At 40.8% G+C, this 22,239-nt stretch overlaps 1 protein-coding gene across 1 annotated transcript in view; it reads right to left on the bottom strand.

Moving 5' to 3' along the window:
- Positions 1-16,074: 16,074 nt before the first annotated feature.
- The window catches only part of CLIC4 (chloride intracellular channel 4), a 65,612-nt gene continuing 59,447 nt past the window's right edge, over positions 16,075-22,239 (bottom strand). Inside the window, exons 5-6 of the mRNA XM_063105457.1 lie at positions 20,520-20,701; positions 16,075-19,777 (exon numbers count right to left, since the gene is read on the bottom strand). Of these exons, the coding sequence (XP_062961527.1) occupies positions 19,613-19,777; positions 20,520-20,701 (347 nt within the window). The 3' untranslated portion in view covers positions 16,075-19,612. The remainder of the gene's footprint in view (positions 19,778-20,519; positions 20,702-22,239) is intronic.

Genomic DNA, 22,239 nt, shown 5'->3' with positions numbered 1-22,239 from the left:
CCCCCAGGGTGGCATGTTAGAGCCACTCAGAGCCCAGTACCCACAGAAGGGTGGCCCAGCCACCGTCTCTGACTCGGCCCTCCCAGAGCAGCTGACGGTGCCCAGCTCATGTCCCCCTCACCCTCTCAACTTCGGAAATACTCCTTTGGGAGTGATAAACTCTACAGAAGGATATCCCCTGCTGAATTTCAGAAGGCAGCCATGCTCACACTCTACCACCAATGCCGATTCCCTGCTGTATTTTGTATAATCAAAGAGAAAGAGTGCAACCAGCCTAACTGTCCGTCAGGAGGGAATTGGTGGCAAAAATTTAAGAGCTGTGTATTTGTATGTTTTAACATGAGAGAAAACATGTCCATGATATTGGGAATGAGAAAGCAGGTCCCAGAACACTGTGTATGATAGGGCACTGTAAAAAGAAAACACTGTATCTATATGATCGTTATGTGTTTCTAGAGAATTGTCTGGAAGGTGGCCCACTGAACTATTCACAGTGATTTCTTCTGGAGAGTGAAATTGGGTAGGGCAGGAGAAAACTTCACTTTTCACATCAAACACGGCTGCATCTTTGGAATCTGTTTATAATACTTATATCGTGCATCGTAGAGCCCTGACTACATTTCAGGCACTATAGTAATATTATCTAATACTCAGGCAGCACCTACTATGTGCCAAGCACTGATCTAAGGGCTTCATGCATTTTAACTCATTTAATCCACACATGGTTTAATCCACACGTTACCATCATCCTTCTCAGTTTAGAGATCAGTGAGGCACAGAGCAGTTGAGTAACTTACTCAAGGTTGCACAGCCAGGAAGTGGCAGAACCGGGATGTAAACCTGGGCAGCGCCTCTCTGCTGACAGTGCCATGACGCCTCTATTTGAATCCCTCAGAAGCCTCTCTGGGCATTGTTCACTAATCCTCACCACAGTTCTCTCAGGGGCTCATTGGCTGACTCGAGTACTCTGTGTAGCTGCGTAGGACAATGAGAAATGGTCCTAAAGCAATTGGAGGCTGGAGGGAGGCTGTCCTCTTCTCTTCTTAGAAGGAGAAGGGGGGACACAGAGCCACGAAGGTGGACACGTGCACAAGACCCTGAAAGCTGCAAAGCCCTTTCCCTTTCACAGATACCTGTCATGCCGCACAACGTTCCACCTGGAAACTGAGGCCCAGCTGCTCATTTAACAGGTGAAGAAACTGAGGCCCAGAGACAGGAAGTGTCCAAAGTCTGGATGAGTTTGGGGCAGCCAATCCCTGAGGCCGGGGTCTTGCAGGGGAAAGGGGGAGAATAAAGGGCAGTCCTGTCCCTCCCGGGGCCCCTGGTCTTACCCTCTGCAGGTGGCAAGGACTGAGTTTTGAAATCCCATCTACTTCCACACATGCAGTGATAGGTGTGGCCCGTTTGGGGACCCCCCCGTCATAGCTGGGACCTGGGTGACTCCAGCACTCACCTCACCCCCCACATCGTGGGGGCCTGGACAGAGGCGTCACACTGCCCTGAAGCCACACCTTAGACTTCTGAGAATAAGATGAGACCCAACACCCAGGAGGCGACACAGCTAAATGTTAACAGTGGCAGATCTGGGGTGTGAAATTGTGGGTAATTTTTATTTCCTTCTTTGTACTTTCCCACAGTTTCCAAATTTTTCTACAGTGAACATGCATCACTGTTATAATTAGAAAAAAAAAAATACTGTACTTTTTTTTCTCTGCAGGAGAAACCAAGGACATTTCACAGGAAATGTTTCAGCAAGCATAAAATGTGCAAACCTTAAACCAAGAAGAGGAAATGGGAGAGGGGAGAGTGGAGCTAACGTTTGCAGGGTGCTGACTAGGCGGCAAGCATGGAGCCAGGAGTGCTATGTCCATTGCCTCTTTAATCCTCACAGCTACCCTGAGTTTGATGCTAGGATCCCCATTTTATGGATGGGGATACTGAGGCATAGAGAGGGAAAACAATTTGCCCAAGTTCACTCAACTGGTAGATGGTAGAGCTAAAATCTGAACCCAAGACTGTCTTGCTACAAAGCCCCTGGTCTTTCCACCTCACCTTGCTGCCTTTTCACTAAGTGGCAGAAAATGCAATTCTAAAACCAGTTTGGTTTGAAAACATCCAGAGGACTTAATATCCAGGGCCGATCAGGGAAGAATCCCCAGCTCTCCACGATGAGAGCATCACTGCATTGCAGCCGAGGGCAGCGACTGGAGTTTACTGTTTGCCACTTTCTTGATGACAGAGGATCATTTTTATGTTCCGTGCACAACGTTTTGTCCGGCAGCATTAATGCCTAGTGTAGAGAAAGCTGAAGTGGACTTGGTCTACCATTTGCTTACTAGGAGCTCTGAAAGTTGGTGCAGTCCTTTTGGAAGCAATAATCAGAAATGAGTTGAGATCTTTTGACTCGGGAATTCCATTCCCATGGATAGATTTCTAAGAACTACTTCAGAAATAGGAAGCTATGTGCATAAAGCTGTTCATGTCAGTATTCACTACAGTAGCAAATAACAAGAAAACAATGTGACAGGAGATGCTATAAAAAGTGATCTTTTGCAGTGGACCAACAGTGGCAGCCAGCCTCTAAAAGGCCCCCAACGATCCTCATCCTAGTAGTCACACCCTCATGAAGTCCCCTCTCACACTGAAATGGTGCTGACTTGGTGACCAAGAGGATATTGTGGAAGTGACTATGTGTGACTTCCAATGAAAGGTCATAAAAGATGTTGCAGTTTCTGCCTTGGTCTCCTGGCTCTCTCTCTGAGGGAAGCCAGCTACCATGTCATGAAGAAACTCAAGCCACACTATGGAGGGGCCCACGTGGAGAGGAACAGGGGCCTCCTGCCAACAGCCATGTGAGTGAGGCATCTTGAAAATGGCTCTCTTGAAGCCCCAGTCACGGGTCTGCAGCCCTGCTGACATCTCAACTGCAGCCTCACAAGAGACCCCGAGCCAGAACTGCCCAGCTAAGCTGCTCCTGAAATCCCTAGCCCATAGAAGCTATGAGAGATGATGAATGTTATTTTAAGTCACTAGGTTTGGGGGTATCTGTTCCACAGCAATAGATACAATGCCTCATGCAATGGAATACCACACAGCAATGAGAGGGAACGAACTATTGCCACACATGATATGGATGGATTTTTCACAGATATAATGTTGGGCGAAAGCAGCAGATACCAAAGAGGACATACTTTATGACTTTATTGATGCCAAGGTCAAAAATGGTCAAAATTAATCTATACTGCTAGAAGTTAGGGTAGTAGCTACCTTTGGAAGGGGGAAGGGGACAGGTAAGGAGGGGACCTCCAGGTGCTGGTTATGTTCTCTTCTTGATCTGGGGACTGGCTACATGGGTGTGTTTGCAAAACTTCAAGCTAGTCCGTAGTCCGTATAGTAGTATGTACAGACTAGTATATGGACTAGCTTGAATAGTACATACAGACTATTGTGCATTTCAATAAAATATTTTAAATTGCTTTAAATATTTAAATATTGTGTATTTCAGTAAAAATAATTGCTTTAAAATGGTCATTTTACACTCATTGTATGAAAGCTAGACACGTATGATCAGGACCTGGGCAGTGAGAAGAGCAGAACCATAGGAGAGTCTATACAGGGATTTGCAGCCCTGTAAAATGCACACACAGAAGGCTGGACGGAAAAAATGAAATGTTTGCATTGGGAGGCAGGGATTCTGGGTAATTTTTAAATATTTAAGTGTTTCATTTAAGAATGTATTTTACTGTCTTGTCAAAGAGAATGAAAAAACGTCCAGGAGGTATAATACATTTCCACAAGGTTTCTAACCAGAAAGTAAAATACAGTCCTCGAAGGAGTAAGCTTTTTATTCACCAAAAATGTGGCCACCCAGAATAACTCCTTCCTAGAGATTTTACAAATTGTTCAAGTGTGGTTTCTCTAGCAGAATTGGTTATTGAAACTACCGTTTTCATTAAGGCAGAAAAGAGGAGGTCTGCTTGCAAGGTCCACGGTGCCGCCAGGCTTGGAGGGGAGCCATGCCAAGCAGAGAAAAGGTGTTGGGGACATGGTGGGCAAACAAGCAGTAAGTATCAATTTGCTGGGAAGTGAGAAGGAAATTTGTGGGCCTGGAGGACCCTTCCTGGTGCTGATGGTACCAAAGCAGAGCAGAAACATCACCCTCAAATCCCAAAACAGCTGCAGACTCAGAAGAAAGCAAAGAAAATTCTCAGTTTTCCCTGAGCTGTGAACTTTGGATTTCCCATAATAGCTTTCCAGAATAAGTTTCACAGTGTTCTCGGTGGAAATCAAACATTCCAGTATTCAGGTATCATCGTGAAGACACAGGTCTTTTTCAGCCCCTCCCATATGCCATCCCCTTGTTCAAAAATCTTCAGTGGCTCCCCCTGCTTATGACCCCCCAGGATAGCTTTACAAGGTGTCCCTGCTCAGGCCCCAAAGTGCGAGTCCAACCACCTTGCTCCCAATGCAGTATCACCTCTGGCCACCAGGCCAAGACCCCATTGTATCCTTCACCTGGAAACTCCCTTCACCAACTGATCTTCACATGGCAAAGGGCTTTCTGAGCTTCAAGGCCGTGGAAGAAACCACAAAGGAAATGTCTGACAGATCCGTGCCACAGAAAAATAAAAAATTCCGGTATGATTAAAAAATACAAGTAAAAGTAAAAGACAAACAACTGGGAAAATATTTGCAGCAAATACCACAAACAGATGGTTAGAATCCTGAGTTTGTAAAGAACCCACATAAATCTATTAAAAAAAAAAAAAAAGACAAGGATGCCCATGAATAAAAGGGCAAAGGACATAAACAATAAAAAGCAAATATAAATGGCCAATGAACATTTGGGGGTGGGTGGGGAAGAATGCTCAGTCTCTGTAAGAGCCAAGTGCAAACAGCAATGAGATAGCCGGAGGTTAGCAAAGGTGCCGCTCAGTGAGCTGAAGCCCAGAAAGACGTCATCGCACAGGCCCCGAGGGCGGGTGGTGTAAACTGGTGAAATGTTTCTGCAAGCCACTTGTTAATATTTATGAAAAGCTTAAAAAAATGTTTCCACTTTGTGTCCACTTTCTTTCTTTTTTGCTATTTGCTTAGAAACTTTCTGGCAAATAATTCGGTGCTATTTACCCATCTCCTTAAAATGTTCATACTTTTTGTTTATGTTTCTGATTGTTTCCTCTGAAACCTAGAAGTTGAAATAAAGCCAAAGACATATGTATGGCTCTCTTGCTCTGCCCGTTCTTGCCATGTGACACCCTGTGTCGCTGTAGTCCTCACCAAGAGCGAGGCCCTCACCAGATGTGCCCCCTGGACTATGGACCCAGCCTCAAACTGTCCTGGCCTCCAGCACCAGCAGGGGCCCACTGAGGCTGCAGATGGTCCTTGCCCACTTCAGGGAGCAGCTTCTGGAAGAAGCAGGAGGCTCCTGAAAGGTCTTGCAGGCATCGGAATTTCTATGTTGGGGGGCCTATGTTGGCGGTGACTATGTGGGGGTATGGGGGCTGGCTCTTGATCTAGCAAAATGCTATTTTTACTTCAACTGCATGTTCTATATAGGTTTATAAAGATGCAGTTTTCGAGAAGTGTTTTTATTTCTGCTTGAATAAGATTGAGAAAATAATCGTAGAGGTGAGACAATATTATTAGTGCTATAATTGTTGCTATAGTCACTCCTTTTCCACAATCCTTTATTTGGAATCATGAATCTAAAGGGCTCAGAAAAACATGTTTTTGCGTAACCCGTCTGGCAGTAAAACCCTCCCTAAATGGATGTGAAATCACTTTAAAAAAAAAAAAAAAAAGACATGTACAAAGATGTCCACTGCAATGTAAATTTGTAATAATGCAAAGCTGGAAACAGTCTAAACGTCCTGCAGTCGAGAATGGGTGAAGCCATGATAATGGATTCTTGAGACTTATAACATTGGGAAAATAGCCTTGTAATAATCAAGATGTCCACACGAGGTGGGAAAATACACGATAGAATAGATTTTTAATAGAAAGTAGGCTCTGAAATTTTTAGAGAAAAAAAATCCTAGCCAACAGGCTAGAAAACGCACTTCAAATAGGCTGCCTCTGGGCGGTGAATTTGGGGGAAATTTGTGTATGTGCTCCTTTACTCTCTTCTGTACTTTCCAGAATTTCTACAATGAGCAGAATTACTTTGATAATCACTTGAACAGTTTAAAACTTGTAAAAATAATTATTCTCCCTGATACCCTGTTGATTTTCCTGGTAAAAAGTTTCCTTGGTGACTCTGTACAAGGTAGGCTCAATAAATATTTGTGAGTGAATGAATGAATAGTACTTTAAATAGAATGAATAGCACTTTAAGTCCCTTGTGAATCGTTTCTCACCTTCTGCTTTTATTGCCCGGTTATTTGTGTTTATGTCTTTTCGCGCTTGTGATCCTGGAAACCCCAAAAAGCAGAAATCACGTGTCTCCATTTATTTGAATCTAGCCACTGCCTTGTACCCAGGAGGTTCTCAACAGTGTTATTTTTTGGTGAATAGAGCATCCCGTATACTTGTGTGTGTTTTAACATGAGATAAGGATATTTTTAAACATGAGATCAAGATTCCGAATACCAAGGATTATTTGCTAAACCCGTTCCTTATGAAGTCGGGGACTTCCCTGAAAGCTAACGAGAGGGGATAAAGATGTGGGTCTAGTGACAACTCTGTCCCTACCTGGTGGCCATCACATGTTTATGCACATGTTTATCACATGCTGTCTAGTCCTGAGAGCACTGTCCCAGGAGCCCCATTCTGCAACTAACTAGCTAAGGAGCCTTGGGCAAATAACTCATCCTTAGTTTTTTCTGGATGGGACAGGGGTGCTGGAGTTTTCCAGCTTAATGTCATCACGACTTCTAAAAAACATCTGAAAATGAAAGTTGGTTTAGAATATCAATTTGAAAGGTAACTTCAGAACATTGCAGAATTTTTCTTTTTTTTAAAACCTCTATTGATAATCAAACCAATGCACCAGTGATTTGAGTTCTACTTCATTTACATTTATTTACATTTTACTTACATTTATTTACAGTTTCTGATCATAAATAAATAAACAACAGGCAACATCAGGATTCTGGAAAGAACCATAGAGTTCTTGGAGGATCTGTAGAGATTAGGAGCAATTCCTCTGCAGTAAACTGTTTAAGAGAATGAAAAAAAAAAATCACTTTTAAAAAGTGTTTCCAGTGACAGAAAGGAATCAGGAGGGACCCAGGCTTTTCTTCTCCTGCCCCTTTTCTGAGTGGGAAACCTCCCTTCATCCTTGTCAGGCCGATTTTGCTGGCTTACAGTGACCTCTGCAGACAGCAGGGAATTGCAGGACTGTCCCTGAGCCAAGGAGGGGTAGAGGCCCCTTCCACTCTCCCTGGCCTCCCAAAGTCCCCTCTCACCAAACAGGACCCTTCTCTTTCACACAGAAAATGGGGCACCAACGCCCTTGGTGCAGAGTAGGAACCGCTTAGTTCTGCTGGCATTGCCCACCCACATCAGGCTCCTGAACTTCCTGCTAAAATCATGCACTTGGGGGCCGCCCGTGGCTCACTCAGGAGAGTGTGGTGCTGATAACACCAAGGCCACGGGTTCGGATCCCATATAGGGATGGCCAGTTTGCTCACTGGGTGAGCGTGGTGCTGACACCACCAAGTCAAGGGTTAAGAACCCCTTACCGGTCATCTTTTAAAAAAAATAAATAAATAAAATAAAATAAAATAAAAATAAAACCGTGCACTTGGGGAGCTCCGGGCTGCTCCACTGCTGGGGCAAGAAATCAGCCTTCCTGAGTCCACACTTGAGTCCCTCCCAGCACAGGGGAGGTGACAGTAACAAACCTAGGGAGGAGGCTAAGCTCTGGAGCCAGATGGCCCTCAGTTCCTAGCTGTGTGACCTTGGGCAAATTATTTAACCTCTCTGTGCTTCAGTTTCTTTATCTAAAAAAATGAGGATGGGGATAGTCTCTCCTTCAACAGATTGTTGACAATATTAACAGACTTGAAACAGAAAAAACAAAAACAACTTACTGCAGTAATTGGCACATAGCATTTAATGAAAATTATTATTATTTGAGGAAATCAGAGAAAGAGGGAACAATTGAAGATAAGAAATGGGATCCGAAATGTGTCACTGGCTTTCCCTGCAAGGATGCCCTCAGGACGTGTCTCCTGAATGAATGCCACTCCTCCTGGGAGGGAAGTTAAGTCTCTCCCGAGTCTGCAGACTGGGGGACCGTAGACGGTTTTCCTAGAGACGGGGTCGTCACCGTTCCGCTCTATCAGGAGCGCAGCCTCCTCTTCCGAGAGGCTCTCCTGGCCTGCCTTATTTCCAGGTGGCACTTGCTCCCTCTCTGAAGTGGCCTCCTTGGCGTTTGTGTCGTCCACCCTGGCGCAGGGGCGGGCACACAGCCTGCGTCCCCCGGGCGGGCGTTCAGAGGCCCCTGGGGCGGGGGGCGGCACCTCGGGACTAACTGCAGCAGAACCCCTCGTCCCGCCTCGACCCAACTGCCACCCAGACCTGGCAGTTTGGCTGGCGACGCGCTTCCTCCAGCTGTGCGGTCGCCGGCCAAGAACCAAGGGCGTGCAGGAGTGCGAATGGCCCGGGTGGGTCTGGACGAGCCCCAGCCCGCGGGCGACCTGACCTCAGCGCAGGGTGCCGCTCTCCCTTCCCCGCAGGTTTGCGAGCCGGGGGCCCGCGGGAGGCGTGGAGGTGTCGCTTCGTGGCTGCGCCGGAGACGTCCGTTCGACACAGGAAGGAGGGAAGGAGGCCGGAGGTGCCTTCACAACACGCAGCAGCCCTGACTGATCTGATAAAGAGGAAGGAAGCCGGCGACGCTGCTGATCGCAGCTCCCCAAACGGACGAGGTCCTGCAGCTGGCGCAGCCCTCCGTGTTTGCAGAAGTGGCACCTAGAGGAGGGGCGCCCGCGCCCTCTGCTGGTCATGTTAGAACCGCACCCATCTGGTGACGTGAAAGCGAGCAAGGGGGAGGGGGCCGGCCAATGCCTCTTGCGGCACAAAGGGGCAAAGCCGTCTTGGGGGATGCAGGGCTTGGCTGGGGCTGTGCTGCAAGAGACCCGCCCTAGAAAACAAACACACGAATAGATTTGCTCCGGCTGGACTTCGGCTTACCTGGCAACCCGTTTACCTCGGTTGTCAGGGGTCAGGGAGTCTAGTCCACGCTAAGGAGAAAAGCAGATACACTCCTAAAGCCTGCCGAGCATTATCTGCATACTGCTATATTCCTCAATTTTCACTCTGTCGTTTACTAGCTGTGTGGCCTTGAGCAAGTTTCTTAACCTTCCTGTGCCTCAGTTTCCTTATCCATAAAATGGGAATAAGTAGCTCATAGGACTGTTGGAGATACTAAGTTAATGTATTTAAGGTACGTAGAATAGTTCCTGGTACATAATAAATACATATGTTCGTTAAATTAAAAAAATTATATTCCAGTATGGGTTGTAGGCTTGTCTGCACTTGCTGTAAGTGGTTCCTTATTCTGAGAATTTTCTAGCTATCATTTGTGAGAAATGCACTCACCCATCCAATGTCAAAGGGTGGACATGGAGACACCAGGTACAGTGAAGTGATACTTTAATTACGGCCTTATAAGGTTTGGGTGTCTGCAGGGCAGGCACACACGAAACGGTTACATCAGCAATTTATTCCCTAGTGTGCAAGTCCCTCCCCCCACTTCTTCATTGGCTGAGTGGTATGAGGTACACAATCTTCCGAATGATGCCTAAAATTTATTACCCCCTTGCAAGGAATTTCTTTGTCTGGGGGCTCAGGACAAGTCCGTGAAAAAGGTCCGCTAAAGCCCTGTGAAGGGAGAAACACCAGGGAATGAAGAAAACAAAAGGAGCTAGTAACTAATTACCATCTCAATAAAACACCCTCAGATAAGTCATTTCTGAAAATGAATCACTTAGATTATTTTCTTATATCATTGAATTATTGATTTCTAGTTTAGTTCCACTGTGGTCAGGGAACATACATTGTGCCATTCTTTTAAAATTTGTTTAGGCTTCCATATGGTCAAGTTTGCTAAAACTTCCATGTGCACCTGAGAAGAATGTGCATTCTGCAGTTGTTAGACATAGTGAATATATGCCAATCAGGCCAATTGGTTGCATTATTCAAATCTGCTATTCCTTACTGTGTGGGTTATTTGTTTTCCCGCTTGCCCTATGAGTTACTGAGTGAGCTATGTTAAAAATCTCCTATTATGATGATGGGTTTGTCTATTTCTCCTTTTAGCTTAGTCAACTTTTGCTGTATTTAAAGCTGTTATTAGATGCATAGAAATTTAGGACCATTGTATTTTCCTAGTGAATGAACCTTTCATCATTATAAATGTCCTATATTATAAAATGTCCTTCATCTCTAGTAACACTTGCCTAAAATCCTACTTTGTGTATGACATATAGTTACATCTTTTTTGGTTTGTTTACTGGGTTGATAGACTAACTATTCCATCCTTTAATTTCACCTTTCTGTGCTCAGAAAGGTGAAATTACTTGTCTCTTGTAAATAGCACATACTGGGTTTTGATCTTTCATTCAGTTTGACACTCTTTTAGTTGGATTATTTGGCCCATTTGCATTTAGTATAATTATTAATAGCACTGGGTTTAGTTAACCATTTGCTGTTTTTCCAAGTTGTCCTATTGTTTGATCCTTTGGTCCTCTTGTCCTTTCTTTTGGATTAATTGAATTTTAAAAAAAATTTATTTCCCCCTTGAATCTTAGATTTTTATTTGTTCTTGTAATTATTCCAGTAGTTACCCTAGACATTATATTTATCCATGATTTTACTTTTCTTAAATTAGTACTTTTACCACTTCGCAATTAATGTATGGATCTTACAAGTACTTAACTCCACTTACCTTTCTTCCACCACTGTTGTTATATATTCTGTAAAGTATACAAGGCTACTTCAAAAAGTTTGTGGAAAAATAGAACTAAAAGATAATACAAATCTTTCCATGAACTTTTTGTGTGTGTGTGTGTGTGTGTGTGACTGGTAAGGGGATTGTAACCCTTGGCTTGGTGTCGCCCGCACCATGCTCAGCCAGTGAGTGCACGGACCATCCCTATATAGGATCCGAACCCGCGGCCTCGGTGCTGCCAGTGCCACACTCTCCCGAGTGAGCCACGGGGCCGGCCCTTTCCATGAACTTTTTGAAGTACCTTCACAACAGTGTAGGTCAAGACATTATTACTGTTATTTAAATAGACAATATTCTTTTACATTCGACTACATATTTGCCCTTTCCATCGCTCTTCATTTTTTTGATTTTGCACTTCCATCTGGGGTCATTTGTCTTCTGGCTGAAGCACTTCCTTTAGTATTTTTTAATAGCACAGGTCTGTCACTGCCGAATACTCTCAGCTTTTGTCTGCCTGAATATGCCTTACTTTGCCTTCATTCTTGAGAATATTTTCACTGAGTATGATTAACAGAATTTTTTCCCAGTACTTTAAAGATTAATTCCCCTGTGTTCTGGATCCCAAAGTTCCTGCAGAAAAGTCAGCCATTGGTTTTATTATTGCTCCTCTAAATGTTATGTGCCATTTCTCTCTGGCTATCTTAGGATTTTTCTGTTTATGGTTTTCAGCAGTTTTACTATGATAGTCTTAGATGTGGTTTCTTTTTCATTCCACATGTAGTTTGCGGAGTTTCATGGATTTGTGGGATAATGTCTTTCCTTGGCTTTGGAAAGTTCTCATCATTAAATTATTTCATCAAATATTGTTCGTACCCCATTCCCTTTCTTTCTGGGACTCCAATTGCACACATATATAGATTGTGCCCCACGTCTTGTATGCTCTGTTCTTGTTTGTTCATTTGTTTTTTTGCATTCATTTTACTCTCTTTGCTTCAGTTTGTGTAGTTTCTTTTTTTTTTTTTTTTTTTTACTTTTAGCTAAACGATTTTATTGCTTGAGTACATAAACAAATTTATGCAACCAATGCAGAAGCTGTGGATGACTCATATTTCCAATTTGGGGGGAGGACTCGCTTGGTCTTTTAATATCTAGCCAATCGGTGAATTCGACTCTCAATTAGAATTAGACGGAATTTAGCATCCTTATCCTTTCTGTTCCTCTCAAGATGCTTTCAAACAGCAACTGCTTTTTTAATTAAGTGGTAGAGCTCCTCAGGAAGATCAGGAGCAAGTCCTTTGGACTTAAGGATTCTCAAGATTTTTTTTTTTTTTTTTTTTAAATTTTATTTTGTCGATATACATTGTAGCTGATTATTGCTCCCCATCACCAAAACCTCCCTCCCTTCTCCCTCCCCCCTCCCCCCCAACAATGTCCTTTCTGTTTGCTTGTTGTATCAACTTCAAATAATTGTGGTTGTTATATCTTCTTCCCCCCCCCCCGGTTTGTGTGTGTGTGTGTGTATGTGTGTGTGTGAATTTATATATTAATTTTTAGCTCCCTCCAATAAGTGAGAACATGTGGTATTTCTCTTTCTGTGCCTGACTTGTTTCACTTAATATAATTCTCTCAAGGTCCATCCATGTTGTTGCAAATGGCAGTATTTCATTCGTTTTTATAGCTGAGTAGTATTCCATTGTGTAGATGTACCACATTTTCCGTATCCACTCATCTGATGATGGGCATTTGGGCTGGTTCCAACTCTTGGCTATTGTAAAGAGTGCTGCGATGAACATTGGAGAACAGGTATACCTTCGACTTGATGATTTCCATTCCTCTGGGTATATTCCCAACAGTGGGATGGCTGGGTCGTATGGTAGATCTATTTGCAATTGTTTAAGGAACCTCCATACCATTTTCCATAGAGGCTGCACCATTTTGCAGTCCCACCAACAATGTATGAGAGTTCCTTTTTCTCCGCAGCCTCGCCAGCATTTATCGTTAATAGTCTTTTGGATTTTAGCCATCCTAACTGGGGTTAGATGGTATCTCACAGATTCTCAAGATTTTATTCCCTGTCACAAAGCGTACTTGTGCAACACCATGTGAGTCCCTCAGGATCACACCGATTTGTGAGGGAGTCAGGCCCTTTTTGGCCGATTTATAAATCTGCTCCTTTACGTCGTCAGACGTCAACTTCAGCCAGGTGGGGACGCTGCGGCGATAGGGCAGAGCCGACTGGGACAGGCCCTTCCCTGGAGCATGCATGCGACCCATGATGGCGGCAGTCAGGCAGCAAAAAAAAAAAAAAAAAAAAAAGCCAGTTTGTGTAGTTTCTATGGACCTATCTTCAAGCACTAATCCAGTCTTCTGCTGTTAAATCCATGCAATGAGTTAATTTCAGATGTTTTCTAGCTCTTTTTTTAAAAAACAAAAAACATCTTTTTTGTGGTAAAATTTATAAACCATTTTAGGTGAACAAAATTAAATGATTTTTAGTAAACTTACAGTTGAGCATCTATCAACACAAATCATTTTGCCCCTTTTTAAAGAACATATTTTGGATGACATTTAAATTGAATTTTAATTCAAGCACAAGGAAGGAAACCCATATATCTTTGTCAATCAACTTGTTAATACACTGATTACCCAAAATGTTAGTAAGGCAAATTGCCACCTTGCAATTTTAAAAATTTAGATATAATTTATATACCACAAGGCGCACCCTTTTAAAGTATAATTCAATGGCTTTTAGTATATTTACAAAGTTGTGCAACCATTCCTACTATCTCATTACAGAACATTTTCATCATCCCCCAAAGAAACCTCATACCCATTAGCAGTCACTCCCCTTGCCCCCATCCCCTGGCAACCACTCATATATATGTCTCTATAGATTTGCCTATTCTGGATATTTCATATAAAGGAAATCATAGAATACATGGCTTTTTGTATCTGGCTTCTTTCACTGAGCATATATCAGTACTTTATTCCTTCTTATGTCTCACATTGTTCCATTATATGGATATACAACGTTTTGTTTACCCATTCGTCAGATGGACATTTGGCTAGTTTCCATTTTTTGGCCATTATTAATAATGCTGCTATGAACATCTATGTATAAGATATGTAGACATATGTTTTCAGTTCTCCTGGTTATAAACTTAGCAGTAGAATTGCTGGGTCATATGGTAGCTGTTTAATTTTTTCAGGAACTGCCAAACTGTTTTCCAAAGTGGCTGTGCCATTTTCCATTGCCACCAGCAGTGTATGAGTTCCAATTTTTCCACATTTGTTATTGTTTGCCTTCTTGACGATAGCCATCCTAGTGGGTGTGAAGTGATACCTCATTGTGGTTTTGATCTGCATTTCCCTAATGGCTAATAATGTTAAATTTTATGTATTTATTGATCATTTGTATATCTCCTCTACAGTCAATCCCCACTCCTAGGCAACCTAGTGCCAGGCAACCACCCACTAAGATGCCTTCTGTGTGTTTTGGGCAGGCCCCTCTCTCTAATGAAAACTTATCTCCTAAGTATTGTGAGGTTTGGGGAGACTTAGCTCTTTTAAAAGCCTTAGGCTTAGCTTCTAGCATACCATGTACACCTCTAGAGTTCAGCAAATGTTCTGTGAGAAAACCAGTCATTTATTTGGGGTGTCTCAGGTTTCCTGCCTGCTCTATAACCAAGAGCCTTAAGATTGTCTTTTCTCCAGTAGAGCACCTCTGCGTGGGCCAAACCCCATCTTCAGTTCTGGGCCCAGAATCAGCAAATGCCCTCAGAAGAGGTCGCCAGACCATCAGTTCACCTCAGAAGGGCTTGTCCCTCTGAAATTCCAATTCTTTAGTCCTTATTGCTTGCACAGTATTCTGGTGTTTAAGATAGTTTGATGTTTTAATCCAGTTTTTCTCTGGTTGTGGCAGGAGTATTGTGTTGTTGTGACCTACTACTACATCTTAGCCATCGATTACTATAAGTTTTTAATGTCTCGATAACTTGTCAGGCAAGTTCCCTTTCTTTCCCTACCCCCAGATATATGAGTATGTTGGTTATTTGGGGGAACAACACTTTCATATGAATTTTTGAAATTCATTTATCTAGTTTCAAAAGAAAAGTTGGGATTTTGTTGGAAAATATATTCAACTTATTATTCATATAGGAGAGTACTTCAAGAAGTTTGTGGAAAAAACAGAATTAAAATACAAATCCTTCCATGGACTTTTTAAAGTACCCTCATATTATTATTCAATAATACTATTATTTATATTAAATTATTTGAGACCAAACTGAAGTTCTTATGCTTTTGAGCTCTCCATCCATGAACATGGTATACCTATCCATTAAGCAAATTTCTATTAGGCCTTTTAAAAATATCTTGTACTTTTCTCCATAAAGAAATTGCACATTTTGTTAGATCTGATCCTATAGCTTATAGTTTAGGATCTTCATTTTTTAAGCACTTTTTGTTCTTTAGAATAGGTTCTACAAGGGTACTTCAAAAGGTTTGAGGAAATATTTCCATGAACTTTTTGAAGACCTCTCATATATTCACCAGTTTCTCAAAGCTCAAAAATGTATATGTTGATAACTTCCTTCCCACTTTCCTCAGCTTCCCTTGAGAAAAAAACATTGCTACCAATTTCTCTATTAACTTTTTAAAAACAGATTCAAAATTTTCCATAGTTCTAGTAACTTTTAATGTGGCTAATATTAGTATATAGTAATTATATTGATTTTTTTTCTCAATCTTGTATCTAGAAATCCAGCTAAATTCTTATTTCTAATAATTTCTAAGTTGTTTTGAACTTTATACACACATACACATACCATCTTCAAAGAGCAATCATTTTATCACTTTTCTATTTCTTATTCTCGTTTATTTAGGATATCTCTAAATGAAGTTGCTGTGGAAAGTAGCTGGATAGCACCTGTGATAGACAGCAACCCTGTCCTCAAGGTTATAGTAATAAAGTTATTCCTGACTTTAATAAGAGGGCTTGTGCTTCATACTTATATATGAAGATTCTCGGTAGAAGTCTTTATCAAGTTAGAAAAAGAAGTTACGTTTGGTCCTATTTTGCTAAAAATGACTATCATGAATGTTTTTATCACATTATTTTCTGCACCTATTGAAATGTGCTGAATCACCCACTCATAGAAAAAAAGTCGTCTCAAATAAAACACTTTATCCAACGTTGTTATTTATTTTCATCAAGGGGAAAAAAACCCTTTATGATAGTGAAAATATACTTTATTTTTTTAATACAATAGCTGCCAGCAATATACTGGTATTGATGTTCCAGAGAGAGAAAAGAAAATACAAGTACTCTAAGCTTTCATTTGCCTGCTGAAGAAAATTCTAGAGAAAATATTCCAATTCTGTTCAACATTATGGCTAGAGGAGTTGAAAATTTTTTTCCTGATTAAAAATATAATTTTGGTGGCCCCAACCAAAATAAATTGTAAAGGAAGGAGTTTAAAAAGCCATGTATATCGTAATGAATGCTTCCCTCTCTTTGAATTAAATATTGATTATAACCAGTGTAAGAAATTGATAAATCAATAAACTTCATGAAATGTGTATCAAAATGTTCATGAAAAAAATACATTTCTATTTCCTCTCATTTTTACTTTGTAGATATTTTCTAAATGGGTTCTGTAAATGCACAGAAATAAATGCTATCTACATGCAACTCTGGAGAGAATCGAAACACAACAGAAGTAAAGTGAAAATGCCTAAATTCTAGAGTTGATCCACTTAGTATAAGAATAAATGTCAGAAATCTCTTAATTGTACACATATTGCTCAAGGGTTTAAAGATAAGTTGTGAAAGCCAGAGTTACCAAGAAATAAAATCTTATTTGAATTCTATCACAAAAGTTAATGATCCTAGCACAAGAAGAGAACAGAACCGTACAGAAAACCTGCATCTGCATCAAAAAAGGGAAGTTACATTAAGTGGAATAGTAGAGAGCTTTCCAAAGGTTGAATACAATGATTTTTCAAAATCCCTTGGAAAATAATGAGACCTTCCATCCAGATCTCTTCGCTGAAGTGAAACACGAAAGGGGAAATGATTCCTTAGTTGTAGAAATAAAATCAGATGATTTCCATGTTAATACATATGCTACACCAACTGCCAAGAAAACTTTAATGTCCCAAATATCTCAAGATTTTAAGCCATGATCTTTCCACAAATATACAATGGGGTAAAAGCATGTTGTAGGATCATCCTTCTTACTAGCTTTCGTCCATTTGCCAGACTCAATTTCACGTGAATAACTCCCCTCATAAAGTAATGAAATCTGTCTTTCTACAGAGAAAAATAATTCTGCCTTCATCAAAATCATAATAGACCTGACTTCCTTGGACATCCAGAGGGACAGCCAACTGTAATCAGTGGATAAATAAAAAACAATAGAATAAATATCCAAAGTGAAAATACTTCACAACTGAGGCTCAGAATGTACTGTTTGTCACTCTGTTTTGAAAATTGGAGCTCCTTCCTCTGTCAGCCATCTGTCCTGCACCACTCAGCCCACCATTCATTAGGAAAAAGACACCCTCCTCTTGAATCTTTCTTGTACTTTAAGCTATGAGGCAAGGTTCAATATCACCAGAAGGCCAAGTTGCCACGATTTAAAAGTAGGTGAAGAGTGAGAAGCTTGTCCGCGCACCAGTGCAGACAGGGCACTTGCACCCCCTGAAGCTACTGCAACACAATCTGTCAGTAGATAACTAGAGGGTGCTTCTTCCTGGAACCAGAAACATCATCACCCAACGTTTAATTACAAAAACATGGGTGCTCAAACTCTTGATCAGCAATAAGGAGTTCTAGAAAAGGTAAGGGAAAGGAATCTCCCTGAGCCAAATGGATACAATATAGAGTTTTTCTTATGTTTCCATACTAAGCTAGTTACTGATAGGTAAAAAATGCAGAATGCTCATAAAAGTCAGGCTGCTTCCACAAAGCCACTGCTTACTACCATATCAAAGGGGAGAAAATATTGCCATTTTAAAGCGATATACTTAAAATTTCAAAAAACAGCCTAATCAGCCTATGAGAAACAACACTTCTTAAACAAGTTAGGTATAAAAAATTACCAAAAATGTATTAGAGTCACAACCACAGTTCTTTTAGTACTTAGAAAGTCCATTTTTTGGTTTTTTTAAAATGAATTACATACATAGAAAACTTTTATTTTGGGCTGGCCTGTGGCTCACTCGGGAGAGTGCGGTGCTGATAACACCAAGGCCCCGGGTTCGGATCCCATATAGGGATGGCCGGTTCGCTCACTGGCTGAGCGTGGTGCTGACAACACCAAGTCAAGGGTTAAGATCCCCTTACTGGTCATCTTTTTTAAAAAAAAAAAAGAAAAGAAAAGAAAACTTTTATTTTTTAAGCCACCAAGTTCATTCTCCCTTGTTAGAGCACAAATAATTCCTGGTTTGGGTCTTCGATTTCAAAAACAAAAAAAAAACATGCAGGGTTATATTCTCCAATGTGGCTGTAGAAAATTCAACTTGAGGAAGAGCAGTAATTGAGATCAGGCAAAACTGTTAATATGCACTCACCATAACACAACTATAATTTACTCCACAAGGAGTGAACAATCCTCTACACAAAGTCTTAACAGTAAATGGGGATGGGATGGGAAAGTTGGCCATCTGGACAATGTATTCTTTGGGTCATCTACATTAAACATGCTTTAGAAACAAAATTTTACTTGATATTTTGAGAAACCCACCCTACATTCCATAGGTTAATTTCTGTATGTGTTAACTTCTACATTACTAAACACTGTACTGCTATAGCTAAATCAACTAAATATCAGTTTATGTAGTGTTGCTCAAAAGATGTATAAACAGCAAGGTGTATGCTTACCTAAAAAGGAGCTTTTTAAAATGAGGGAAGAAAGCAATAATGTTCCAAATGAATGGCACTGGGCAAATACACATAACACGCAATACATTTAGACAGAGTATCAGGTACCTATCAGTTTCTCTTATAAGGATAAAATGCTTGAGGAAGATATGAGAATACAGCCCTCCCTCTAAACTTTTAGCTTCTACATAGTGTCAGGTGTTACAATTGGTGTGGATAAATGCTTTTAGGCAAAAGTAAAAATCTATCTACAAAGCAAAATAGCAAAATCTGTAGTGACTTTTTGTAGAAGGCTCTTCTCTGGTGGTAATATCCCTTAGTATACACCCAGGATAGACTATTTCTGATACAGTAGCAATCCTTTCATATACTCTTACTAAATATTACAAATTTTCAAAAAAAACCATAAATATTCCTTGTACCATGCATTATGCACCAGTTTGGGGGTGACTGATGAAGTCATGGATACTATTTTAACAGTTAAACATTGCACCTCAAAAGTGCTGCCTTCTATACACAATGAATGGACACAATGGCGAGGGCTCCAGAGAGATGGCAAACTACCTCTGCAGTGAAGTTTATGTTGGAGTGTCTCCAAATGAGAGAGGAGGAGGATATGGGAGGTAGGCAGGGTAAAAGGATTTTACAATAATACTGCTTAGGAGTGTATATTTTAAGATAACTACTATACCTTGTCTATCCTTGACCCTAATCTTGAATAACTGCATGTTCATGCAAAATACAATTTCTACTTTATAGGAATAAGAGCAGTCTGTTAGGAAAAGCATATTCTTAGGGGAAGACAGAAAGATATCTCTCTCATAAGTGCTATTTTACTTGGTAAGTCTTTTGGCTACATCACTATATGCTATTTCAACCTCCTTATCACTCGGACAGGTATTGGTGAACTCATCCCTACTATAAGCATTAGTTAAGTATCTCCAGATGCCAGTCATTCCTTTTGGGATATCAAAGTTGCGATATTTTTTGGCCACCACCTGAAACACAAAGAGATCAAAAGTTAACAGATTTATTCTCCGTGTCTTGTAAACTAGACAAATCTTTGATTTTAGAACAAATTATTAATTCTGTGACTCTTTGTGGACTCCTATCTGAAAAGAAGTCTGTCACCATCATTCTAAATAGACTCTTAAATAATGACCTGGGCTGCAAGTGACACCAGTGATTCAGAAGTGTGACAGTGACTACAAATGCCAGCCTTGGGCATCCAGAGAGAGACAGCCAAATGTAATCACTGGATAAATACTTTAAAACATACAATTTTAAAACTTTTTCTTGTCTTGGATCTTTATTGCACAACTAGTGCTTATTTCTACTCTATTTAGCAATGTGCCTAGCCTGGTGTCTCACATAATAAATGCTCAATGTTTTTTTGCCTTGAATAGAAAAAGCCAGGTGATCACAGAATAGAATTTGACAATGTAAGTCCGTGTAGCAAATTCCAATTAAAGTTATCTATTAAATCTTTGAGTTTTTATGCACTCACAGAAAAAAATAAATAATATTCCTCTTTCTCACATGCCTCAATTTTAAGACATAATTTTCCATTCAATTAACTATAGGGTGTTTCAACTATTGGTTAAACAGCATTAAGTTACACTACTTTCAGGGTGGCTAAACATATACAAGATCAGAAAAGCTATAAGCACAAAGGAAGTACTACCTTGGCAAATACAATACTAAGTAATGGCAATGGGACACCACATCCTACAGGCTTACCTTGACAATGTGCAGTTTGGGCAGCAGGTTGCAATCAGCTAATGTCATTTCATTGCCGTCCAGAAATTTACGTGTAGAAAACTTAATGTCCTCCATACTATTCTCATCAATTTCATCAGGGAGGGGAGAATTCAGATATTCATCCAGTTTCTGCAGTGTTTTCAAGAGACCCCTCTCCAGTGCTGAAAAAAAGATGGGAAACTTTAAGCAAGAAGGAATACTACCCAAGCCCCAAAGTAGAATCAGTACTCTTTCAGTCAATAACTTTATCAAATGCTTACTCTGACACTAGGCACTGCAGAACAAGACAGACAACATTCCTGCTCTCCTGGAGCTTATTACATGGGGCAGGAAATGAGACAGGCAAATTTGTTTAGGCAAATGTATAAATAAGCATGATAGTTTCAGACAGCAGTATCAGTAAAAACTTATTAGTAACTAAATGTTCCACACACGAACATATTATGGCCCAACACAATCGATGTTTAAACTGGAAAAAATAGGTGGGAAAAGGCAAATCCATTAATTCAAATCTAGGCAAGAAAATCTTGCAGAGACAGAAATTCTTGCCCTCAATTTTAAGTCCTGCTCCCCCAGGAATATTTGAAGATATCATTAAGAAACGTATTAAGAAACACTAATACAACCCAGGAAGAAAGTGTGGGATTTCTGCCCTGTCTTATAATATACAAGCTAAGAATAGCACTATCTTCTACAAAAAGCAGAGGTCATATTAGAGAGTTCAATTTACAGTACCAAATTAGAAGGCTCTTCAGCCAAACAGATCAGATTATTATGATTCAGAGAGAAGTAGGACAAAGCCACCACTGTATGTCTGGAAAATCAAGGTTAGTGACCCTTAGCAGAGAGGGGATAGGAACGTCATTAGAAAGGAATATGGAATAAAAACAGATCTTCTATTATCCCTTCATTTTCTTTACTTCCCAATCCACCTTCCCCTCCCACTCTTGTAACAAGATAAACTCACACTGATGATTATAGTATGTGGCCATAAAAGAAAGTTAAACATCATGAAGTGACAATCCATACAGTTGCTAAGTGTGAATAAAGTTGGGTCTTTTAAAGAAAAAGGTAAAGTTTTACATGCTGCACTTTAGATATTTCACCAGCAACATAAATATGTCCTAACCCAATCCCTCTTCTTCCAGACTGCTGCCACCCACTCATGTCTTGGTCCCTTTGTGGTAGCCCAGGCAACAGATGGTAGTCTTAGCCAGGTAAGAGGCTGTAGGCACAAGAAGGAATGAATGGATTTCAGGGGATAAAAATCAACAGAATACAAAAATCAAACTGAATATGAAAAAAGGGGGACAGATGTATTAAACAAAATGTAAGTCGAGCCCCTAGGTCTTACTCTAAGCACTGTTAAATTCACTGCTGAATGAAACATAAAAGGTTCCCAGTCTCAGAGTTTAAATCTTGGGGAGTGGGGGACTAGAGAAGCCGTTCAACAAAAGACTCCCATGATGAATGCTGGTGCCATTTACTGAGACATTTACCTTCCTAAAGGAGAAGCAGATTTAGGGGATGTGGAGATGAGTTCAGTTAATGTACTGAGTTTGAAGCGCCTGTAAGCCATCTGAGTAGAGAAGCCCAATGGACAACTGAGTTTCAGTGTCTAGAACACACTGGGCTAGAGCCATACATTTGGAAGTCCCAAGGAGCAATATGAACACTGAAGCTACGGGGAAAAGAAGGG

Source organism: Cynocephalus volans, chromosome 8 (assembly GCF_027409185.1).
Source record: "Cynocephalus volans isolate mCynVol1 chromosome 8, mCynVol1.pri, whole genome shotgun sequence".
In the NCBI taxonomy this organism is placed as follows: domain Eukaryota; kingdom Metazoa; phylum Chordata; class Mammalia; order Dermoptera; family Cynocephalidae; genus Cynocephalus; species Cynocephalus volans.
This window is presented reverse-complemented; position numbering and strand designations above follow the sequence as displayed.